Source organism: Haliotis cracherodii, unplaced genomic scaffold, assembly GCF_022045235.1.
Source record: "Haliotis cracherodii isolate W230 unplaced genomic scaffold, xgHalCrac1.p SCAF_10, whole genome shotgun sequence".
NCBI classification, from domain to species: domain Eukaryota; kingdom Metazoa; phylum Mollusca; class Gastropoda; order Lepetellida; family Haliotidae; genus Haliotis; species Haliotis cracherodii.
In genome coordinates this window covers 30,542,755-30,566,499 of record NW_027266265.1, presented here as the reverse complement: position 1 = coordinate 30,566,499, position 23,745 = coordinate 30,542,755, and the positions used below count along the sequence as shown (strand labels likewise).

General features: G+C 40.1%; 1 protein-coding gene and 1 pseudogene across 1 annotated transcript; both read left to right on the top strand.

Annotated features, from left to right (window-relative positions):
• The first annotated feature begins 388 nt into the window (after positions 1–388).
• On the top strand, positions 389–8,738 carry LOC139454293 (low-density lipoprotein receptor-related protein 3-like). Its single transcript, XM_071235913.1, has 5 exons — positions 389–1,721; positions 5,496–5,783; positions 6,896–7,042; positions 7,759–7,979; positions 8,487–8,738. Exons 1-5 carry the CDS (start codon positions 1,655–1,657, stop codon positions 8,652–8,654), a joined length of 891 nt encoding a protein of 296 aa, XP_071092014.1. The 5' UTR covers positions 389–1,654; the 3' UTR covers positions 8,655–8,738.
• A 3,817-nt stretch (positions 8,739–12,555) lies between these two features.
• On the top strand, positions 12,556–22,471 carry LOC139448885 (uncharacterized; annotated as a pseudogene).
• The last annotated feature ends 1,274 nt before the right edge of the window (positions 22,472–23,745 follow it).

Sequence of the window (23,745 nt, the reverse complement as noted above, 5' to 3'; positions counted from 1 at the left end):
GATGAATGTGTTTTCAGTGAACTGGTGACAAGGCGCAGTTAACAGAAGCTACCTGAAGTCGGCCAGTCCAGACATCGTGTCCGAGGCGTCTCTCCAAACATATTGTACATTGGACGTCTGTACGTAGATGCCGAGTGAATCACAGAATCCCATGTACAGACCAGAGACGGAACGGTGATATGCACGTGTGCATCGCGCAGCTGCATTTTGCATATTATTAACTTACATACGCTACATGGCATACGCTGAACCAATGTCCCGGAGGACAGTGCTTCCAAATGTATATTCATACCAGACTGGCAAGTGTCAGTGTTAATGTCTGCAATGCATAAGCGTTGGCACATGTGTACAGATGTGTAAGGAACAGTGTAACTGTAACATACATATACCATATAAAGGAAAACAAGGAAAACGAGGACATTTTCGTAATTAATGAACACTATGATGAAGGTTGTCAGCAGTAAAAAACTGATGACCGAACCAGGAAATACATCGATATCAGTGTAACAGATATACCCTAGTATATGTTTGACGGAAAGTCGTTCACAGAAGTTATATGCATTGATTCCCTGCAGCCTGATTCTGACTAACAACACTCTACACGCGGGCATAATGTCTCACAGCAATGTCCTCTTTAATCTTAATCCATTCAAAGAACGTGTTTGTTTGGTACTTTGTGAACAGGATACATCCACGCCGGGGCGGATGTCACCTAATGTATGTTTTTGTTTCGATGGCAGTTTAGATCTCCTGACTAATATGTAACTGCCTTGGTTTCCGTGGTGGACAAAAATCGAAACTCTTCACAAATGATGTCTGTGGCGTGCTGTGAAAGCTCGTCAAGAATGCTTTTAGTGTGGGTTTGATGTATTCAGCAAATATGGAATAGTACATTGATAATGAGGTTTTTTTCCCAGTGTGACATAAATACACACAAAATTCATAAAATTCGTGATTCTGTGGAAAATACATGTACCTGTGAGAACTGTGGAGTGTTGCCAGTGTTGTTTTGGTGAAATGCAATAGTTCCTCGGAGTGACATCTTATATTAGGAGTGAACCATACAGTTAGAACATCAAGGCTGTTTCATGTGTGAAGAGAGTACATTTCATACTTCATGACATAACCGTTTCAAAACACATTTCCTGAAGTAAACACAACGCCTGGTGTTTGAACACAACACCGTCGATGACCAACCATCAGCCACAAATGACATGACCGTCGGTGATCAAATGTAAACCACAATTAACATCACTTTGCAGTTCAGAGTGGATGTTTCAGTAAACAATAATGATCAAATGTTAACCAGTATGGACACTGGTTACAGTACAGTGCCAGTACAGTGCAGGGTGTGAGGCTTGAATTCAGCACCGTCGATGATCAAGCGTAAACCAGTATGGACACCAATGTACAGTGCAGGGTGTGAGGCTCGAATTCAGCACCGTCGATGATCAAATGTAAACCACAAATGACATCGGAGTACAATCAGAGCGTGAGGTTTAAATACAGCACATTGGTGCTGAGAGGTGAACCGACATCAGGGTATGTGAATAGATATGGTTTCCAGTCAGCAAGAACAATTGCACTTGTCGACGTAGCATGAACAAGGAATGTGTTAATTAGTTGAACTAATATCAGCATTGTTTTCACTGCAATGAAGTTTCTATACGGCTTGCTTCTTCTCTCCGTCCACCTCAACTTCGTCCTGCCTCTTCTTACGTGTGAGTAGTGTTTCCAGTCATTATTATCTCATCTCTTGTGCCTACAGTAACGTGTCTGACGCCTAAGTTTGCACCAGAAAGTGCTGAATCTGAAATAAAGTACAACTCACGGAGATATACTGACCAACACATTGGGGTGTTAAACCGAGTACTAACAAATCCCAACTGGTACAATATGATTGCATTGATGATCTTTGTTTCAAGAAATAATAAAATGTATACAGTCACTGTCGCTCCATGCGAAGTTTTATTTTTGAGTACCTCAAAACCTATGACCTAGTATCGATTAACAATTGAAAGAACGATGTCAGATAAAAAAAAAACCCAACTAACTCCACCAACAAACCTAACAAAGAGAAAAGAGAAAGAAAAATAAACCTATTACAAAATATTTATCAGACATTTTAACTGTTCCATTATCCGTTCTTGTACCCACAAGGTTCCCTTAAGATTGGAGAACATTTGTTTCATTTTCCGTGAAGCATCGTCCTAACACTTTCATTACTGTGCACCGTCCTGACACTTTCATTACTGTGCACCGTCCTAATACTTTCATTACAGTGCACTGTCCTAACACTTTCATTACTTTGCACCGTTCTGACACTTTCATTACTGTTCACCGTGTTAACACTTTCATTACTGTGCACCGTTTTAACAGTTTTATTACAGTACACCGTTTTAACACTTACGTTACTGTGCACCGTCCTAACACTTTCATTACTGTGCACCGTCCTAACACTTTCATTACTGTGCACCGTCCTCACACTTTCATTACTGTGCACCGTCCTCACACTTTCATTACTGTGCACCGTCCTCACACTTTCATTACTGTGCACCGTCCTGACACTTTCATTACTGTGCACCGTCCTTACACTTTCATTACTGTGCGCCGTATTAATACTTTTATTACTGTGCACCGTCCTGAAACTTTCATTACTGTGCACCGTCCTGACACTTTCATTACTGTGCACCGTCCTGACACTTTCAATACTGTGCACCGTCCTTAGACTTACATTACTGTGCGCCGTCTCAATACTTTCATTACTGTGCACCGTCCTAACACTTTCATTACTGTGCACCGTCCTCACACTTTCATTACTGTGCACCGTCCTTACACTTTCATTACTGTGCGCCGTATTAATACTTTCATTACTGTGCACCGTTTTAAAACTTTCATTACTGTGCGCCGTTTGAACAGTTTTATTACTGTGCACCGTTTTAACACTTACGTTACTGTGCACCGTCCTAACACTTTCATTACTGTGCGCCGTATTAATACTTTCATTACAGTGCACCGTCCTAACAGTTTTATTACTGTGCACCGTCCTGACACCTTTGTTACTGTGCACCGTCCTAATACTTTCATTACTGTGCACTGTCCTGACACTTTCATTACTGTGCAACGTCCTGACACTTTCATTACTGTGCACCGTCCTGACACTTTCATTACTGTGCGCCGTATTAATACTTTCATTACTGTGCACCGTCCTAATACTTTCATTACTGTGCACCGTCCTGACACTTTCTATACAGTGCGCCGTCCTGACACTTTCATTACAGTGCACCTTCCTAACACTTTCATTACAGTGCAACGTCCTGACACTTTCATTACTGTGCGCCGTATTAATACTTTCATTACTGTGCACCGTCCTGACATTTATATTACTGTGCGTTGTCTTAACATTTTCGTTACTGTGATGTGTGTTTTTGTCTTACTGATTTATACAGTATATAACAAGGTCGTCGTATCGATGTTTTTTTTTGTCCATTTATCAACTGAACGGCGCATGTTTCATCAGTAATTTAACACCAAAAGTAATTTGGCTACATGGCTCAATCACACACACAGTCGTTGATTTACAGACACTTGACTCACTAAATATGTTTCAGTTCTTGTGCCTCGGTTGTTATTGTTAAATTTACCACACATTGTTACCGTTTGTAAGAGTTAAAGCTGTATTATGGAGGTAAAGAAATAGTCCATTATTGTTATGGATTGTACTGTATTGATATGGGAAAGTGTTCTTGACTGTGGAAAATGCGCAACTTACCTCTCCCAATTCCCCGTCTCGCTTCTGAAGCAGTCTAGACATTTACACATTCAGATGTTTTATAGCTCATTTGTGAACTGAAGGTGAACGTTGTACGACATTTTAACAAACTTATTTCGAAAAAGAAATTACAAATGCACCCTTCCTTTTCTGAAAAGCCATGCCATAATCAACTATACAAGCAATGCATAAAAAGTATTATCGATTTAGGCTTTCAGTTGTAGTGCTGCTATGTCGCGACACAAAGTATAAATTTCTATATTTGCATCCTTGGGGATGCAAACGGGAAGTATCTGGGTCGTGAACGAACGCTGTGACCACACCCCACTGTCAGAAGACTTCATGAAATATTGTTGTCTTCTGACAGGGAATTATATACTCTACACTGAAAGCTCCGAATAGTGAAACTCTATTGTTATGGGAACCCTTTATTCTGACTTGGTTGTGTGGAGTGTGGGGTGTGTGTGTGGAGTGTGTTTGTGTGTGTGTGTGTGGGGGGGGGGGGGGGTGCATATATACATATGTTTTGTTAATCGCTTCGTTAGCTGTTCAGTGGCTGTTCAAAGAGCAAAGGTTATCTTTAACCTCTTTAAGTTATAATGAACCAAAGTATCGATCTGCGTGAAGCCATAATTACCATTCCCACCACACTATGCCACAATGTAGTGCGCCTCAGTTCAAATGTTATTTCAGCTTTGAACCTCACATCGTGAAGACTGTGTAAACAGCTAACTGTTTGTTTAATCTCCTACATATTTCAACATGAATCCAGATCTGTCGGCTCAAACAGCAAGAATATTGATATATTCTCTCGTTACAACTGCACTTTTTATTAGATGTTTAATATAAATAAAGATGCACAGTCACTGCATCGATCGCACCAGAACGACAAGGCTCCATCAGACATTACGATATTGAGTTTGGATGCTGCTACACTCATGGGGAACATACGTTCATTCTCATAAAGTTAATGGGTTGTTGGTGCCAATATGTAATCTCACGATCAAGTAGTGATGATGACATTCTGCGCATGAGATGATAAGCAATCGAGATTGAAGATCACTTTATGCACAATTCTCGTGCTTAAGCTTCAAATAGTTTTTATGCTTTATATTTAGGTTAAAGAAGTGTCTACACAAATGGTTTGGGTAACAAAGTCGTCCGAACGATTATATTGACACGGTGTGAACTGGGATTAACACACTTTGAAAATTAGCACAGTCCTATCGTTGTGTGTCAGCTTGATGTGTGAGCGTGGGGTGTTGACAAACCAAGGTTTATAATCGCGACAAGGCACTAAATTACTAAATAAAACACTAAATTAGGGCCTGTGTAGCGTAATTTGTTATTATGTTTCGGGTAACCAAAATAACTTATATGGTTGTGTTGAGTGAGAATAACAAGCATGGGTTGGTGCAGAGAAACAAAGAATCGTAATCTAGATAAGAATGGAAGCAATTATGTTAGTTGCGGGAATACCGCCGTTCTTTTAGAGGACTAAATTGTTTTCTTTGGAGGGCCGTCATACGTTGCTTTCTCCATGTATCTGGTCTAAAGTTTGAATAATAACGGAAGAAAGATGAATACACTGGCCTAGCAATTATGCAGAAACGGCTAGTCTAATAACATGTGGGCCAGCAGACAAACATTGCTAGGACTGCTTATTTGCTATCGCCTAGTCGCAGATGGAACGTCTAGCAAGTCAAAGTTTTCTCTGTTTCAGACTACATGACAGGGAGGTGCTCTGAGAATCTGCTTGAGATGGTGGACCGCCCAGTCTCAGCCGGGAGGTTGCGACTCACGTACGAGAATGAACGATACCGGAAGGACATGGTTTGCACGATGTCCATCCGGGCACCTGCTGACCATCAGTTGATGGTCAGGTTTCTAGACATGGAGATCGAAGGGTTTATGTCGGAGGGGTGTGAGTCGGATTACTTGATGCTCTATGATGGTCCAGATGACAAGAGTCCTTCCATGGATAACCACAAATATGTCGAGCAATATACTCGTAAGTCTTACGTTGTTGTTGTTGGAGTGAGTGAGTGAGTGTTTTTTGGCCATTCTAGCTGTATCACGAAATTTGTTGTTTTGTACTGTTTGCTTTCGTATTGGTTTCTTTAAAAAATGAATAATGTACCATTGCGGTATGAATATTTTAACTATTAGATTTGAAATTAAATTTTAAATGTTGAAAGAAAGAAAACTTCTCTTTGGTTTATATTATTTAGTATCCTGCTGAGCGGGACGGCTGATGTCATGTGTGTATGTGGCGTCATCCGTTGTTTGACAAGGTCATTACATTGCAGTGTGACGTCATATAATTCGTACAGTTGTTGGACTACATGTAGAAAAACACCCTTTTGTCTGATTCTCCACCATGGATAAATACAACCAGACATAAGTAACATAACATCAGCATCAGTACACACGGTGTACAACCATGCAACAATAGTTGGAAGCATTACAGTTTACATTATTAAAAAGTGTTACCAAACGTGACATCAAAAACGAAGCAGAGAGGTTTAAACATCTTATATCAATGATAGTTGGGGTTACAACATGCAAAGCATCAGTAAAGCTTTCAAAAAGTTGTGTGGCCGACTTTTAGAGGATATTTTCAAATTTGACGCATCAGTGACAAAGATGATGCGGAATGCAATTCCCTATTTGGATGTGTTCCATATGCTCCATATTGATAAACACATGATTAGATAAACACACATGATAAGAAAAACACACGTGATTAGATAAACACATGCATGTAATGTGTCTGGCTGTACCGGGCTGAGAAAGTCCAAAAGGATTCTGAAAATGTAACTTCACGTTTGCTAACTGAACAGGGAATTCGTCAGGTGTGGGAACGGATGTGTTTCCGTTGAACGAACAATAAGTGATTTGCTGAAACCATCAATATTAATTCTTGTCAATGACAAATGTGGAAGCCTTTTTTAGTGCCTGTGTATATGTGCGGAAGAGGTTAGGGCACGGGAGCACACGTAGCTAAGTCGTCTATGGTACCGCCAATACATACATTATATGCAAACTATTATGTGTATCATTATTCGATGTTGTGACGTTTAGGGATATATTTTTGTTAGCATGACTACGTGTATGTTTCAGAAACGCCCCAAACAAATAGACTATGTGGATCTCTCACTCCTCGGGCGACGTTTGTCACCACCGGCGATGTCGTCACGTTAGTGTTCTACAGCGACATGACGATCCAATACCGAGGCTTTGACCTCATCTTCACTGCATTCCATATTGGTGAGAGTGTGTTTTGGTGCCATTGCAATTATCGTGCACGATTGGTCTAGGTGTAGTGTAGTGATGGCACTGCCGACAAAGGCGTCACTTGTGGCGCCTTCGCGAAACCTTTCGATTATTATCCTTAAAATTACAGTTCGATATGGGCGATCCCGAAACCTGTGGTCATAAGTTTGAACCCCGTCTAAAACCAACATCAATTAGGATTTTCCCAAAACTGACCCTTGTAATATAACTGAAATTCTGTTCCAATACTGTTAAACCAAACTCACTCACACACTTTGTTTCAGTATGTGTTTCATTTTATAAAGATTCGAATATATCGATAGTCTGACAGGATGATATCGAAATTACCTTTAGACACTAACTTGTAAACACGGTTTTCATCGGGTCATCGCGATCGATAATAATAATCTACAGCTTGATCAACTGTTACACCCGTAGACCCCCCTTGAGGATCTGGGTTAGAATTTGGTTCTCAGCGACTCATGCTTGTCGTAAAATGCGACTAACGAGACTCGGTTTATGTCGGTCATCGTATGCGCAGATAGATGCTCATGATGTCAGTCACAGGATTGTCTGGTCGAAACCCGATTATTCAGAGACCATCATCAAATAGCTGGAATATTGCTGAGTTTGGCGATATACAACACACGCGCAAACAATACACCCCTTAATGTGCATCACTGTAACGCTTGTTTGTCAATACTCTTCAGGCGAATGTGAGACGGCCGAGTTCAGATGTAACAACAAACGTTGCATCAACGCCAGTCTCCATTGTGACGACTACAACAACTGTGGCGACCACAGCGACTGGTGCGGCCCTAGCACCATCCTCATGTACTTCATCATCTTCATCTGTGTCGCAGTATTCATCCTTCTCCTTACGTCAGTCATCAGATGTGCATGGCAAGAAAAAGCGCGCAAGTTTCCAAAGGTAATATTTGTTTGTTGTTCAAGGCCGCACGCAAGTCAATGAAACCATTCAGTGTCGCAATTTCACTGTTGCTCGGGGTATAATGTTGGAAAAGGGAAAAGCCGAATTGACACAAATGTCAGAATCTATTCGGAACATATCACTGCACAGGGTTCGGGGCATTCATCGAACGGCCTAATGCCCTTTCTAAAGTACAATATTGGGATACAAGAATATATAGAGTTTTCCTGTACAATGTTGGAATATTCGCAGAGCTGTGGATATTCCAATAACAATATGTGTGGAAATACATAAAAATCAACAAAGAGAGGGAATTTTCAGTTTAAGACCTACAAAGAGCTTGAAACTTGGCGTTATATCCACATTGACGGTGCGCAAGTTCGGTTCTAAAATCAATTTACCACTGTTCAGTCAACAAGCAATCGAGCTCTACATTGACAACATAGCATATTATCTGCCTACTCTCTCCCTTACAGTTTTAACTCTTCCGTTCCTTTCTTCTTGCAGAGCAGTTCATCGGGGACTGACAATGACCTCATCACGACCAGTACGGGCATGCGCGTGTCCTCCTTCCGGGGCTTCTCGGGACGGGGGTCATCAAGTAGTTTGAATTTGTCGTCAGAGCCTCTTGCACAGCAGGAACCTCTCCTAAATGAAAGTCAAAGTAGTGTTTGACCCACACGGACCTGTTCTTTGTTGTGAAGGTTAATATGCCATGCAGTGTGGACATCATGCGGCGAGTGGCTCGAGAGGAACTATCAGGACCCATCTCGACTACACTTTTGATGGCACGACGTTTTGGGTGTAGCTTTCATTGCGTGCAGAAAAGACATGGTGTCTGAAATATCCACAACAATGACCTTTATTATTTACATCTAATACTTGCTGTTTAATCATTTTCGAGATACACATTATCCCTCTCGTGCCGTGAAGCACCTCTTTTGAATAATCTACGTTGATTGGCTGATGGGAAAGTTCACCTTCTGCGACCTCCTGTAAAGAGGTTGTTAGGTCTTCAGGCAGAGAACAATCTGGGAAGAAGATGTGACTTAAATGAGATTGTATCAGGACAAATCATGAATATTAGAAACTATACATGTGTCAAGTCACTTGCTTGCCGTTTGTTCGAGTGAGGTCTATGTCCATTTAGGGGGCAGAAAAGTTCACCCCGTCACATGAAACAAGGTAAAAACCACAGTTCTCCCGTCGTGAAAGATCCTTCAGCAGGTTCACTTAGGTTAACCTTGTTACGACTTTTTTGTGTAACGATGTTGTTCTTTACATTTCAAACCAGATTAATCGACCTTGGTTAACATGGAAACCAGGAATCTATAGGGAGTCCGGATTACATTCGGAACATGGTTGCATTTTTTGGAGGTTCCTGGTCATTTTGGAATATATGAGAGTCTGGATCCCCGTGAATGTCGTGTGAACGAATATGTGTGAATGTATGTGAACACGAGCGAACAACTCTGGGTTGTCATGTAAGAGTTGTGGGTTTCAAGTCAATATTGTGTGAGATGGTTAAAGAAGCAGGTTTCGTTATATATTGACTGAGTAGTGCTGTCATGTGGAATGTGCACGTGCACAACAAGAGCTATAAGTGATACATAACGCATGACTTAATGGGGCACATCTTTGGTGTGATAGATCAATCAAAGAACGAAATTTGGATGTTTTTGTTTTAAGAGGAGCATGCTGTTCTTAAAGTGGAGACATGAAGTGGTGCTGAATTTACACGTTCAGCACAATCCCTCTTTTTGGCTTTAGTACAACTTACAGATATCAAAAGCTCAAATCAAAATATATCCTACATCATGACAGGCATTCAGTATCTGCGTGCTCGACGTGTTGTAAGGACAGAGGACACTAACTGTGAAACCAGAATAAGAATGGGTGAAATTATTTCCAATATATTTTCATTGAGTATTATCATTTTTGCTCCATGCAGATTGGCAGGTTCGATCCATTTCTTGTTGGTTGTTTTCGTTGGTTGCAAAGAAGTCAAGGTCAATAGCAACGTGACGTCATATGTTGCACAGAATTGAAATTGATTGACTGCGTTGATGTATGCTTGTAAATGTTTCAGAAACAAAGACTCAGGATTACCGATCATCTGCCCATACCCAGGGCTAGGGACTCCCCCGATTAAGTCACTTGGCGGCAGATGTCCGTTTTATTCTAATGCCAAGCCACATGCTGGAGAATCCACTGTACATTCCACTGCGAGGGACCACTGATGATAGAAAGAACGTCATACCGTTATATGCACAACGTATACAATGTACACATAAACAAGGCACTGACGTTAGTTCAAGCCATCATATATGAAGAACATTGTAAATACGGTATTTACACGTATGTCAAAAACATAACTGAAGAGGGGACTTTGCATTAATAATGCAATTCGGAAAAAGTTGCAGTCTGTATCTCCTGTACACGACTTGACTGCATGTACATGTGTTATATAGTACAAATATCCAGAACTTAATACCATTGAACGATTACAAATACCGATTTGAATTTTCGAAAGATGTTATTCGCCATAAATATCATGTGCTTACATTCACAAATAAAAAGAAATCAATAACAACATATAAGTATGTTTCGTTGAATAAAGACTGGGATTGATATGAAACTGCATAGAATTTTTCAATGGCTACACTGTACCATACACATGCATCTCACATCGATATGTCCCGTAAAGATGCTTGTCATAAGAGGCGACTAACGGGATCGGGGGCCAGGCTCGCTAACGTAGTTGATGCATGTCATCGTATCCCGGCTGCTTAGATGTCAATCACTGGATTGTCTGGTCCAGACTCGAGTATTTACAGAGCGCCGTCATACAGCTGGAATATTGCTGAGTGTGGCGTGAAACAACAAACATGCAAACACATCGATATATGACGTATACAACTATCACTAATAGCGTTATAATGGCAGTTAAGCAGGAAAATAAATGTGACATGTGTTTGTTGTTTTACGCCGCTCGCGGCAATACTCCAGCTCTATCACGGCGGCCAGTAGATAAGCAGGCCCGGGCCAGTACAATCACTGGTTGATAGCATGAGCATCGGTCCGTGAGATGTCATACTATCCCAAGTCAGAAAACATGACAGTCCGATCCTCATTTTAGTCAAGACAAACAACGAGAGATGTTTGGAAACTGTTCTTTCCGAGAATTCCACAGAGGGACTGTCCTAAATAAGTAGGTTACCACAACTATTATGTTAAGTTACACTGTGACAATGTCATAATCAATAGTCTTAAATGACCAAATGAAAGTAGCTTACATCGGCTTATGCTGACATGCATTGAATCCCAAATAGCTCAGCTGAAATCTTATAATTAACATGATCATTAATGTGCTTCACTGAGTTTTACATTCCTCCGATATTCATCTTACGGTACGTTGAAATATTGCTCATATCGACGTAAACCCACACTCACTCTATCTATAAGCAACTGAAACACTTTCAGCAGAAACATCCATAAGAAGATGTGACGAGAATGTATGTCCTTAAATAAAGGTCGGGGACATATTCTTACAGTCAGACTAAGAACCGATCTGACGCTTCAAGACTGCACAGTGAATTGTGTATATGCGTGCGTGCGCGGGTGCGAGTGTGTGTGTGCGTGTGTTTGTGTGCGTGCGTGCTTGGTGTCACTTCCATTGAACAATGAGGAAGAAAACGTCACATATCCAGGGCTGAGTGGATATCCGGTTAATTTCAGAGGGACCAGGCACGAATTAAAGACCGGCGCAGGTCGAGTTAAGTTCATGTACATGGTATTTAACTGGTAGATAACCATAGTTTAGATTAAGTAAATAAAGAATTAAAATCCATGATCGTACATTTTGCAATCATTTTTACTTCATTTAACATATTATCGTCAATGCAGATTTCTTCAGCTTAATTCTGATTGCCCCCTATCGGTGAGAGAGTGAAGACATTAAAAAAAATCATATTTTTAAATCAGACCTTTCTTGTTTCCTTTCAAAAAGCGATTTAACAAGAAGACACACTGCGATAAAAATCATTGTCGTAATTACAGCGGCATTTCTTCAACATATTGTTGCTACAGCCCTTTGAATAGATCTATGTAAGCGACGACATTTGCAAGGGTGGGTGCAGCCCACACGAGTTGGTTGGCAAACAAAGACGGTAAGAGTTGCTTCCCTTGTATCATGAAGCGTCACGAGAGCACCAATGTACAGTTATTTTCCTGACGCTCCTCGCTGCTCGTAGATACTATTTCACGGATATTAATTAAATGCATTGTATATTATTATACATTGTATAATTATTATTATGATAGTAAGTAGTATACGGTTACTGAAGAGATATGATTAAGAAGAATCAACAATGGACCTTTCCGTATTACTTCAAATGTGTTTTTAGGAAAAGGGGACAGAAGGTACATCCAACAACATTCATAATTGTTTCGTATTTACAAAGAATAACTGCCATGCTATATGCGGCGCTAAAACCCACGCGATGAAAATCCGGTATGCCTGTCGCGTAGCGTAGCCATATCTCGCGGTGTCCAACCTCCCTCTACACCGTCCTTGTGGATCGAGTGAGTGAAGGTGAGGTGATACACAGGTGATATTTGTTAAGATTTCATGTACGATAATAATTATGAAGCTATCAATGACCGGGTTAAGTAGCGATGCTACTCAGAAATGTATCGACATGATGTGAAGTCACATTCAGCTAAAAATACTGCCGTGGTATTGTATAGCTTCACGTTTGTGTCGTCCACTCCGACGTGTGACCTACTGTACTTTCATCATGTTCAAGGGACCATCTATTACTAGTATAACCTGACATTGGTATGTGTGTTGTCATTACGATATACGGACTCCAGGGTTGAGACTTATATCTTTAATACCTACATGTTTATATTATCCAGTTTGAACACCAACATTAAGTTTTGTAATATTGCAGTTTTGTCTCTCTGGGCAATAGATAACAATCCCATTTCGTTGTGCAAAGAGGGCCATTGAGGTCAGCGCGACGATAGACGTATGTGTATCTGTTCTAATACAAGGCTCCCATTTACTATTTATTCCCTGTTTTATGATTTCAATAATGTATTTATTGAATTATTGATATCACAAATCCGATTTTATGGTATAGCATACTTATTTATATCGTAAAACATTTTAAGCTATTTATATTCGGTGTTTACATACAAGATAAGAAGAATAGATATTGATTTATTCGTATCTATATATCGAATGTGTGATATCAATATTTGTATTCTAGATCACATAAAACATTGAATGTGTTGTATATCGGCGCCTAATGTTGTAGTTCCTATGTGGACATTTTCACCCGTGACTGCTCTACTCATATGGCTGATACTGCCAATGTGGAATTAATGTTTAACGCACACACATTCACTCATGAAAATATCTTTAGTCATCATCACTTGATGAGATAAACATGTTATATGACAAAAAAGACCAGTATCTTCTCAAAATACCATCCTTGATGTGATTTTGGGAAATGTGTTTGTCACATGTTTTGGCATTTACTTAAATTCATATCGTTTGCATTTCCAGTTTCCACGTGTCATCTTATCTAAATAACTATACATTGAACAGACAATATGGTTAGTTTCTACTTCAGAAAGTTAATGCGGAGGTTCGAATGTTAAAATGTCTGGACATCCGATTCTTTGTTCACATTGATACTCTTTCTAGTTTCTGTGCTGCTGTTTTTGTGCAAATAAATGATCAAATAGGCTTGATGTAAATACGTAAAACAATCTTGCAACGCTTTTTCACTTAACTTTTGTCACGAAATTTGAAATGACCATTGACGTTCCTGTGTATATTATCTGGTATTAAACCTGCGCCTCTTTATCTGTTTCAAGATGGCGACGTCCCAGAAACTGAAGGAGCATTTTCTTACATGCACTATATGTACAGAGGTGTTTGACAATCCTTGCACCCTTTTGTGTTACCACACCTTCTGTCGGAAATGTGTCGTCAACTACACCAAAACAAGACCAGAAGCCATCAGTGCCAAGTCTCTGCTGTGTCCATTCTGCAGCAAGATGACGAAAGTGACTTCCCCTGAGAGGCCCGTGGAGGAGTGGGCGGATGGCGTCAAGCCTAGCTTTGTCATCCAGGGACTTCTGGACTCGTTTGGTCCTGGATCCAGAGGTGAGATGTGGTTGGTACATGTCACATCCCCATCATGTTAACATTTGAGGTATATAATGGCAGTATCGAATGTATTCGATTGTTAAATGTTGTATGTAAGCCTCTCGCAAAATTGTTCCAGCACCACATATGTATGCGTCCTTGAAATCTAGCTTTTTTATGTGAGTGAGAAAGGGAGTGAGTATAACCGCTTTTATCAATATTTCAGTAATATCACAGCGGGGGACACCATAAAAATTCACATTTAACAAATGTGGGGAATCCCTGGGCTTTGACGTGACGAGCGAACGCTTTACCCATAGGGCAACTCTACTCCATAGCTTTTTGAAGTCATGACGAAATAACGTCACCCCTCAAAACCCTGCAACATGGTAACAGCTTAAACGGCCCATATTTGGTGAACGTAAAAAGGAAAAAGAAATAGCTAAGAAGCTGATATAAGCTAAACTGTTCATCTTTTTTGTTTATTAATGGAGAGCTACGATGGAATGGCCTGACATGTGACTCGAAGAAAGTTAGTAAAAGTAACCTTACATCTCTTTATGAGTCCCTGCGTTATGAAGAGTGTGAACTTACTTGAATATTAATGTTGTTTTACAAGGTACAACTTACTGCACCTGTTGTCATGCAGAAGGGGAGACAACTCCAGCAACTGTGTGGTGCTCGGTATGTGACGAATCCCTGTGTAACCGATGTGCAAGGATGCATAAACGTTTCCCATCCACTCGTCATCATGATGTACTTGACCTGTCTGGAGAGGTCAATATCTCAAGGAAGCGAAACGTCATGTGTAATGAACACAAGGATGAATGCATCAAATTCCTTTGCAAAGATTGCAAGAAAGTCACCTGTCAGACCTGTTGTGTTATCTATCACAGGAAATGTGACTCAGTTGTCACAATTGAGTCGGAATTACCTGCATTAAAATCCCATCTGTTGACTGAGAAGGAAAATATATTGAAGAAACAAATCCTTATGGAAACGAGAGTCGATACAGTTAAATCAAACTTCTCCACTGAAAAAGATCGGTATGCCCAAATACAATCAGACATCAAGTCTTCCGGTAAGAAAGCGAGAGAGAAGATCACTCTCAAGGAAAACAAACTCCTAGATGAACTGAAAGAAGTCTCAGAAAAGCACATTGGACAACTGGCAGCTGACATTAAGTCAGGGGAAATATCAGCACAGATGTGCCGACAACAGGCTGAACTAATAGACCAGACTCTACGGTCTGAGTGTGACATGGATTTGTGTGAGATGTATCAGGGATGTGAGGCCGGTGATGTGGAGGCTGTCGGGGACACAAACATGAAGAATGGGGAAAGAATAGCTAGCGTCATGTTCAAACAGGACACGGACGATCTACAGATGGGTGAGATAGTCGTTCTGTATGAAGGTGTTCCCGTATTGCAGGACTCCATCAACGTGCTGGATCTGACGGTTACGCCTGTGTTACGAGACACGATTAACGTCACGGTAGCAGGAGATGTAAATGAATCAAGGCCCATTGACGTGACAGCGCTAGTGATACATGATACAGATACAGTTGTAACGGCAGATGGGAACAACAACTGTGTGAAGTCTTTCTATTCCAGAGATTACCAGTTATGTCATAGTAAGCTCAGGCTGGGTAGTCAACCGTGGGGTCTGACAAAGTTACAACACAACCATGTGGCGGTCACTGGCCATAATACAATCGTAATTGTTGATGTCAACCCTGACCTTGTGATGCTCTCAACAATCGCAACAAGCAAACAGTACTGTGGTATAACGTCTCTGACACCATCAACACTAGCAGCAAGTTCCAAGTCTCCTCCCTGTGTGGATATTCTGGACATGACAGGAAACGTACTGAGGTCAATCAGCCCACTCAGTGGTGGAGAGAAGATCCTCCAATCTCCTTTCTTTCTTTGTACCACAGGAACAGGAAACATCCTTGTGTCGGACTGCACTTCCAGGTATGTCCTGTGCCTGACACCTGAAGGGGATATTGTGTTCACGTACCCCTCGACAGGAGACACAACACAGACATATCCGCAGGGCATCACAAGTACCAACACGGGTGGCATCCTGGTTGTTGACTCCTGTAATGTTGTTCATCTGACTGAGTCAGGACAGTTTGCTAGAAACTTACTAACTGCAGATGACGGTGTCTTGTACCCGCACGGAGTTTGTGTAGATGGACGTGGTCATGTGTATGTCTGTAATTACCACTCAGATAAAATCCAAGTGTTCACTTGTAGTGACACAGCATAGACTATTGATTCCTAATCAAAATGAATATTCCATCTGAAAATGTCTAATGTAAACCAATGCATGTGTGAATATCTTCTTTCAAACTTTTCCGTCAGTTAAGACGACCTGAATATGTTAACATTATTCAGAAATGATTCCAGAACAACTCACACACAAGCTCCTTCCAATGATGAAATCTCGGTATTTGCAATACCAGCGTGAATTACATATATATCAGTATTTGACATATTAGTATCCTACCTTAAAAATCAAACACTTTGTGCGAAGTAGTGTTTTTTAAACTATTTCTGATTTCACATATTATTTTCTGTTATTTTGGTTTTGAAATCATATACCATGGTCGAAGGCAAAGGACTGAAATGAAGTTTGGTGTATATATATGTATATTATTCAGGCGTAATGCAAGGAAAGATGTGACGAGAATATATGTCCTCAAATGAGCCGGGGGGGGGGTGGGGGTGGGGTTATTCTTACAGTCAGACCAAGACCCAGTCTGACGCATATCAAGACTGCACAGTGAATTATATATATATATATATATATATATATATATATATGTGTGTGTGTTTGTGTGTGTGTGTGTGTGTAGGGGGGGGGGGGGGTATTCTTACAGTCCGACCAATATTTATATATATACATGTGTGTGTGTGTGTGTGCGTGTGCGTGTGCGTGAATGCGTGTGTGCTTGGTGTCGCTTCTAATTAGCAATGTGGAAGAAAGTGTCACGTATCCTGGGCTTAATGGATACCCGGTAGATTTCAGATGCCTGTAACCCGGCACAAATTGGAGACCGGCGCCGTGCTCATGTAAACTTCATGTACATTGTATTTAACTGTTAGATTTAATCATAGCTGAGGTTGAACTTTGTCCGAAATAACAATTCAAATCCATGATTGGATTCTCGTACAATTTGCAATCATTTTTACTCAATATAACATATATTGTCAATCGTAATGCAGCTCTTCAACTTAATTCCGACTACCCTCTCATGGTTTAGAGATTGAAAAAAATAAAGAATTTTTATTTTTAAATCAGACCTTTCTTGTTTCCTTTCAAAAAGCGATTAAACAGAATCACAAATGGCATGCGACAAGAAGACACACTGCGGTAAAGATCATTGTCGTAATTACAGCGGCTTTTCTTCAACATATTGTTGCTACAGCCCTTTGGGGTGGGTCCAGCTTACGAGTTGGTTGGCATAAGAAGACTGTAGGAGTTGCTTCCCTTGTATCATGAAGCGTCACGAGTGCACCAATATACAGTTATTTTCCTGACGCACCTCGCTGCTAGTGGATACTATTTCACGGATATATATTAAATGCATTGTATATTATTTTTTATTGATAGTAAGGAGTATACGGTTACTGAAAAGATATGATAGAGAAGAATCAAGAATGGACCTTTTCATATTACTACAAGTGTGTTTTTAAAGTAAAAGGGGGCAGACGGGACTTCCAACAATAATTATAGTTGTTTCAATTTTACAAAGAATAACTGCCATGCTATATACCCACGTGATGAAAATCCGGTATGCCTGTCGCGTAGCGTGGCCATTTATTGCAGTGTACAACCTCCCTCTACACCGTCCTGGTGGATCGAGTGAGTGAAGGTGAGGTGACACACAGGTGATATTTGTTAAGATTTCATGTACGATAATAATTATGAAGCTATCAATGACCGGGTTTAGTAGCGATGCTACTCAGAGATGTATCGACATGATGTGAAGTCACATTCAGCTAACACTTCTGCCGTGATGTTGTTTAGCTTCACGTTTGTGTCGTCCACTCCGACGTGTGACCTACTGTACTTTCATCATGTACAAGGGACCATCTATTACTAGTATAACCTGACATTGGTATGTGTGTTGTCATTACGATACACGGACACCAGGGTTGAGACTTATGTCTTTAATACCTACATGTTTATATTATCCAGTTTGAACACCAACGTTAAGTTTTGTAAAATTGCAGTTTTGTCTCTCTGGGCAATAGATAACAATCCCATTTCGTTGTGCAAAGAGGGCCATTGAGGTCAGCGCGACGATAGACGTATGTGTATCTGTTCTAATACAAGGCTTCCATTAACTATTTATTCCCTGTTTTATGATTTCAATAATGCATTTATTGAATGATTGATATCACAAATCCGATTTTATGGTATAGCATACTTATTTATATCGTAAAACATTTTGAAACTATTTATATTCGGTGTTTACGTACAAGATAAAAAGAATAGATATTGATTTATTCGTATCTATATATCGAATGTGTGATACCAATATTTGTATTCTAGATCACATAAAACATTGAATGTGTTGTATATCGGCGCCTAATGTTGTAGTTCCTATGTGGACATTTTCACCCGTGACTGCTCTACTCATGTGGCTGATACTGCCAATGTGGAATTAATGTTTAACGCACACACACTCACTCATGAAAATATCTTTAGTCATAATCACTTGATGAGATAAACATGTTATATGACAAGAAAGACCAGTATCTTCTCAAAATACCATGCTTGATGTGATTTTGGGAAATGTGTTTGTCACATGTTTTGGCATTTACTTAAATTCATATCGTTTGCATTTCCAGTTTCCACGTGTCATCTTATCTAAATAACTATACATTGAACAGACAATATGGTTAGTTTCTACTTCAGAAAGTTAATGCGGAGGTTCGAATGTTAAAATGTCTGGACATCCGATTCTTTGTTCACATTGATACTCTTTCTAGTTTCTGTGCTGCTGTTTTTGTGCAAATATATGATCAAATAGGCTTGATTTAAATACGTAAAACAATCTTGCAACGTTTTTTCACTTAACTTTTGTCACGAAATTTGAAATGACCATTGACGTTCCTGTGTATATTATCTGGTATTTAACCTGCGCCTCTTTATCTGTTTCAAGATGGCGACGTCCCAGAAACTGAAGGAGCATTTTCTTACATGCACTATATGTACAGAGGTGTTTGACAATCCTTGCACCCTTTTGTGTTACCACACCTTCTGTCGGAAATGTGTCGTCAACTACACCAAAACAAGACCAGAAGCCATCAGTGCCAAGTCTCTGCTGTGTCCATTCTGCAGCAAGATCACGAAAGTGTCTTCCCCTGAGAGGCCCGTGGAGGAGTGGGCGGATGGCGTCAAGCCTAGCTTTGTCATCCAGGGACTTCTGGACTCGTTTGGTCCTGGATCCAGAGGTGAGATGTGGTTGGTACATGTCACATCCCCAACATGTTAACATTTGAGGTATATAATGGCAGTATCGTATGTATTCGATTGTTAAATGTTGTATGTAAGCCTCTCGCAAAATTGTTCCAGCACCACATATGTATGCATCCTTGAAATCTAGCTTTTTTTATGTGAGTGAGAAAGGGAGTGAGTATAACCGCTTTTATCAATATTTCAGTAATATCACAGCGGGGGACACCATAAAAATTCACATTTAACAAATGTGGGGAATCGAACCCTGGATTTTGACGTGACGAGCGAACGCTTTACCCACAGGGCAACCCTACTCCATAGCGTTTTGAAGTCATGACGAAATAACATCACCTTTCAAAACCCTGCAACATGGTAACAGCTTAAACGGCCCATATTTGGTGAACGTAAAAAGGAAAAAGAAATAGCTAAGAAGCTGATATAAGCTAAACTGTTCATCTATTTTGTTTATTAATGGAGAGCTAAAATGGGATAACCTGACATGTGACTCGAAGAAAGTTAGTAAAAGTAACCTTACATCTCTTTATGAGTCCCTGCGTTATGAAGAGTGTGAACTTACTTGAATATTAATGTTGTTTCACAAGGTACAACTTACTGCACCTGTTGTCATGCAGAAGGGGAGACGACAACTCCAGCAACTGTGTGGTGCTCGGTATGTGACGAATCCCTGTGTAACCGATGTGCAAGGATGCATAAACGTTTCCCATCCACTCGTCATCATGATGTACTTGACCTGTCTGGAGAGGTCAATATCTCAAGGAAGCGAAACGTCATGTGTAATGAACACAAGGATGAATGCATCAAATTCCTTTGCAAAGATTGCAAGAAAGTCACCTGTCAGACCTGTTGTGTTATCTATCACAGGAAATGTGACTCAGTTGTCACAATTAAGTCGGAATTACCTGCATTAAAATCCCAACTGTTGAATGAGAAGGAAAATATATTGAAGAAACAAATCCTTATGGAAACGAGAGTCGATACAGTTAAATCAAACTTCTCCACTGAAAAAGATCGGTATGCCCAAATACAATCAGACATCAAGTCTTCCGGTAAGAAAGCGAGAGAGAAGATCACTCTCACGGAAAACAAACTCCTAGATGAACTGAAAGAAGTCTCAGAAAAGCACATTGGACAACTGGCAGCTGACATTAAGTCAGGGGAAATATCAGTACAGATGTGCCGACAACAGGCTGAACTGATAGACCAGACTCTACGGTCCGAGTGTGACATGGATGTGTATGAGATGTATCAGGGATGTGAGGCCGGTGATGTGGAGGCTGTCGGGGACACAAACATGAAGAATGGGGAAAGAATAGCCAGCGTCATGTTCAAACAGGACACGGACGATCTACAGATGGGTGAGATAGTCGTTCTGTATGAAGGTGTTCCCGTATTGCAGGACTCCATCAACGTGCTGGATCTGACGGTTACCCCTGTGTTACGAGACACGATTAACGTCACGGTAGCAGGAGATGTAAATGAATCAAGGCCCATTGACGTGACAGCGCTAGTGATACATGATACAGATACAGTTGTAACGGCAGATGGTAACAACAACTGTGTGAAGTCTTTCTATTCCAGAGATTACCAGTCATGTCATAGTAAGCTCAGGCTGGGTAGTCAACCGTGGGGTCTGACAAAGTTACAACACAACCATGTGGCGGTCACTGGCCATAATACAATCGTAATTGTTGATGTCAACCCTGACCTTGTGATGCTCTCAACAATCGCAACAAGCAAACAGTACTGTGGTATAACGTCTCTGACACCATCAACACTAGCAGCAAGTTCCAAGTCTCCTCCCTGTGTGGATATTCTGGACATGACAGGAAACGTACTGAGGTCAATCAGCCCACTCAGTGGTGGAGAGAAGATCCTCCAATCTCCTTTCTTTCTTTGTACCACAGGAACAGGAAACATCCTTGTGTCGGACTGCAGTTCCAGGTATGTCCTGTGCCTGACACCTGAAGGGGACGTTGTGTTCACGTACCCCCCGACAGGAGACACATCACTGACAAGTCCACTGGGCATCACAAGTACCAACACGGGCGACATCCTGTTTGCTGATTCTCAAAAGAATGTTGTCAGGACAGTTTGTTAGAAACTTCCTTACTGCAGATGGCAGTGTCAGAAGTCCATACGGGGTTTGTGTAGACAGACGTGGCCATGTGTATGTATGTAATTACTTCTCAGATGAAATCAAAGTATTCACAAGTATTCACAATAAAAACTGCAGTTTCTGACGGGTGTAAAGACATCATATGTGTACCCATATTGTGAGCATACAATCACAGCGAACCAATAGCCTTTCTTCCCTGATTGTCGACTATCTAAAGACGTGTTCATAGCCAATAAACAGACTGACAGAGCCTTTAACGGCTAATAAAGGCTATATGGACCTCTGCACTTGCCAGCATTAGATTTAATTTTGAAAAGATCGGCTTCATCTGTCTCTGTCAACTTCACCGAACAAAGCTAGATGCACCGATGAATATAAACAAAATATATTGGCTTTTGAGATTCCATACATGATGTATCCAATGTTTAGTGCACTCTTTTGTAAACTGTTCGTATTTCATTCAGGAATTCCTTTTATTCATTGTTATTAAAGATAAAATTTTGTTCGTGTTGAGACAAGTTATGTAAACCAAAGCATTTGTGAATATCTTCTTTCAACACTTGTTCAGCAGTTATTAAGTGTATCGTTTGTTAACATTCTGCATACCAGAAATATATCAATAAACGATGTGTGTTCAGTTTGGAAGTCACTTTTGTTCACACACAAGTTCTTTCCAAATTTGCCTTCCAGTTTTAAGATCTCCGTGTTTTCAATACCAACAGGATTCATTTCGTATTTGAAGGATTTTTTATGTCAAACATTTATGTGTATCTTTGAGAAGAAATAATTTTGATTTTATTTCAAATTTGATATTCATTCATTTAAATTTTGGTTTTGAAATCACTGTATGTTCGAAGGCAAAACGTCGTTTGCTTCTGGTATAAGCAAATCACAAGGTGATCACGTGAACAACATGTTGGTCTGTTTTAATTCTTTGACACATTGTTGATCGACATCTCAAACAGATATGACCCTCAGAAGTCATACTGATTTCTACACACATTCCACCTACAGGTGTATCTGTAACATACATTCACGAACTCATACAAACAGTTAAAGTAGTCATGTTGCCACTGTAAGGTGTGCAGAGATTGGCTACCAGGATTCTTTGATTGTGAATACGAATTCTTGATTCGCATGGATAATGATTCGTGGTCTGCCAGTCCTTTACCAATTTCATCACACATTTACCGACACGCCCTGCTACAACCGTAATATTGTTTCTTATTCGCTTTAACGTGTATATGAAACATATATATACACGAATAATATATTAAAAATCATTTTCAAGAACGAGCAACATGGTTTGTTTCATCCAACAAGCTCTGCAAATGTTAAGATATAAAAAAACGGTCACTAACTGTTTCCAATTATTTGATTTCTCTGGGGAAAAACCTGAACAGGTGTGATTAATAGAGGTATGTCAAGTCAGTTCAAATATATGGTTAGAATGGAAACATATCTATCAGATGACCTCTCTGTCATGGTGTCGCATCATACCTTATCTATGTCCTGGTGTAGCGTCATAGCTATTACAAGACCTCACATCATCCACGTGTCTACCATGTTGAAACATCTACCACTCTATTTATGAAGGCATGGACATATTGAAGATTTATTAGTTGCCCTACGTGTTCCTATGTATATATCTATTTTACAATGATTGGATGTAACATGGTGTTTTATATTTATGGTTTAAAGGTAAAATAAAAATAAAAATAATGTATAAGTCATAAAGAGGTTGTTAAAAATATTGATGGTTGGTGGCAGTATTCTAATGTTTGTGGTTTTAAGCGAATGTCAATTAGATTGACATTTGGTTTTGTTTATCTATTAATTCATGCGAATTTCATTCATCTGAATGGTTATGACGTCAGAGTTATGTAAAGTATAATGCTTGATCAAGAGTACTGTCTCATTCTGGATCCAGGATGAAAGTTGTTTTTCACCTGACCCTAATTCTTTGCTTCTCATTGGCTAATTTAAAAAGT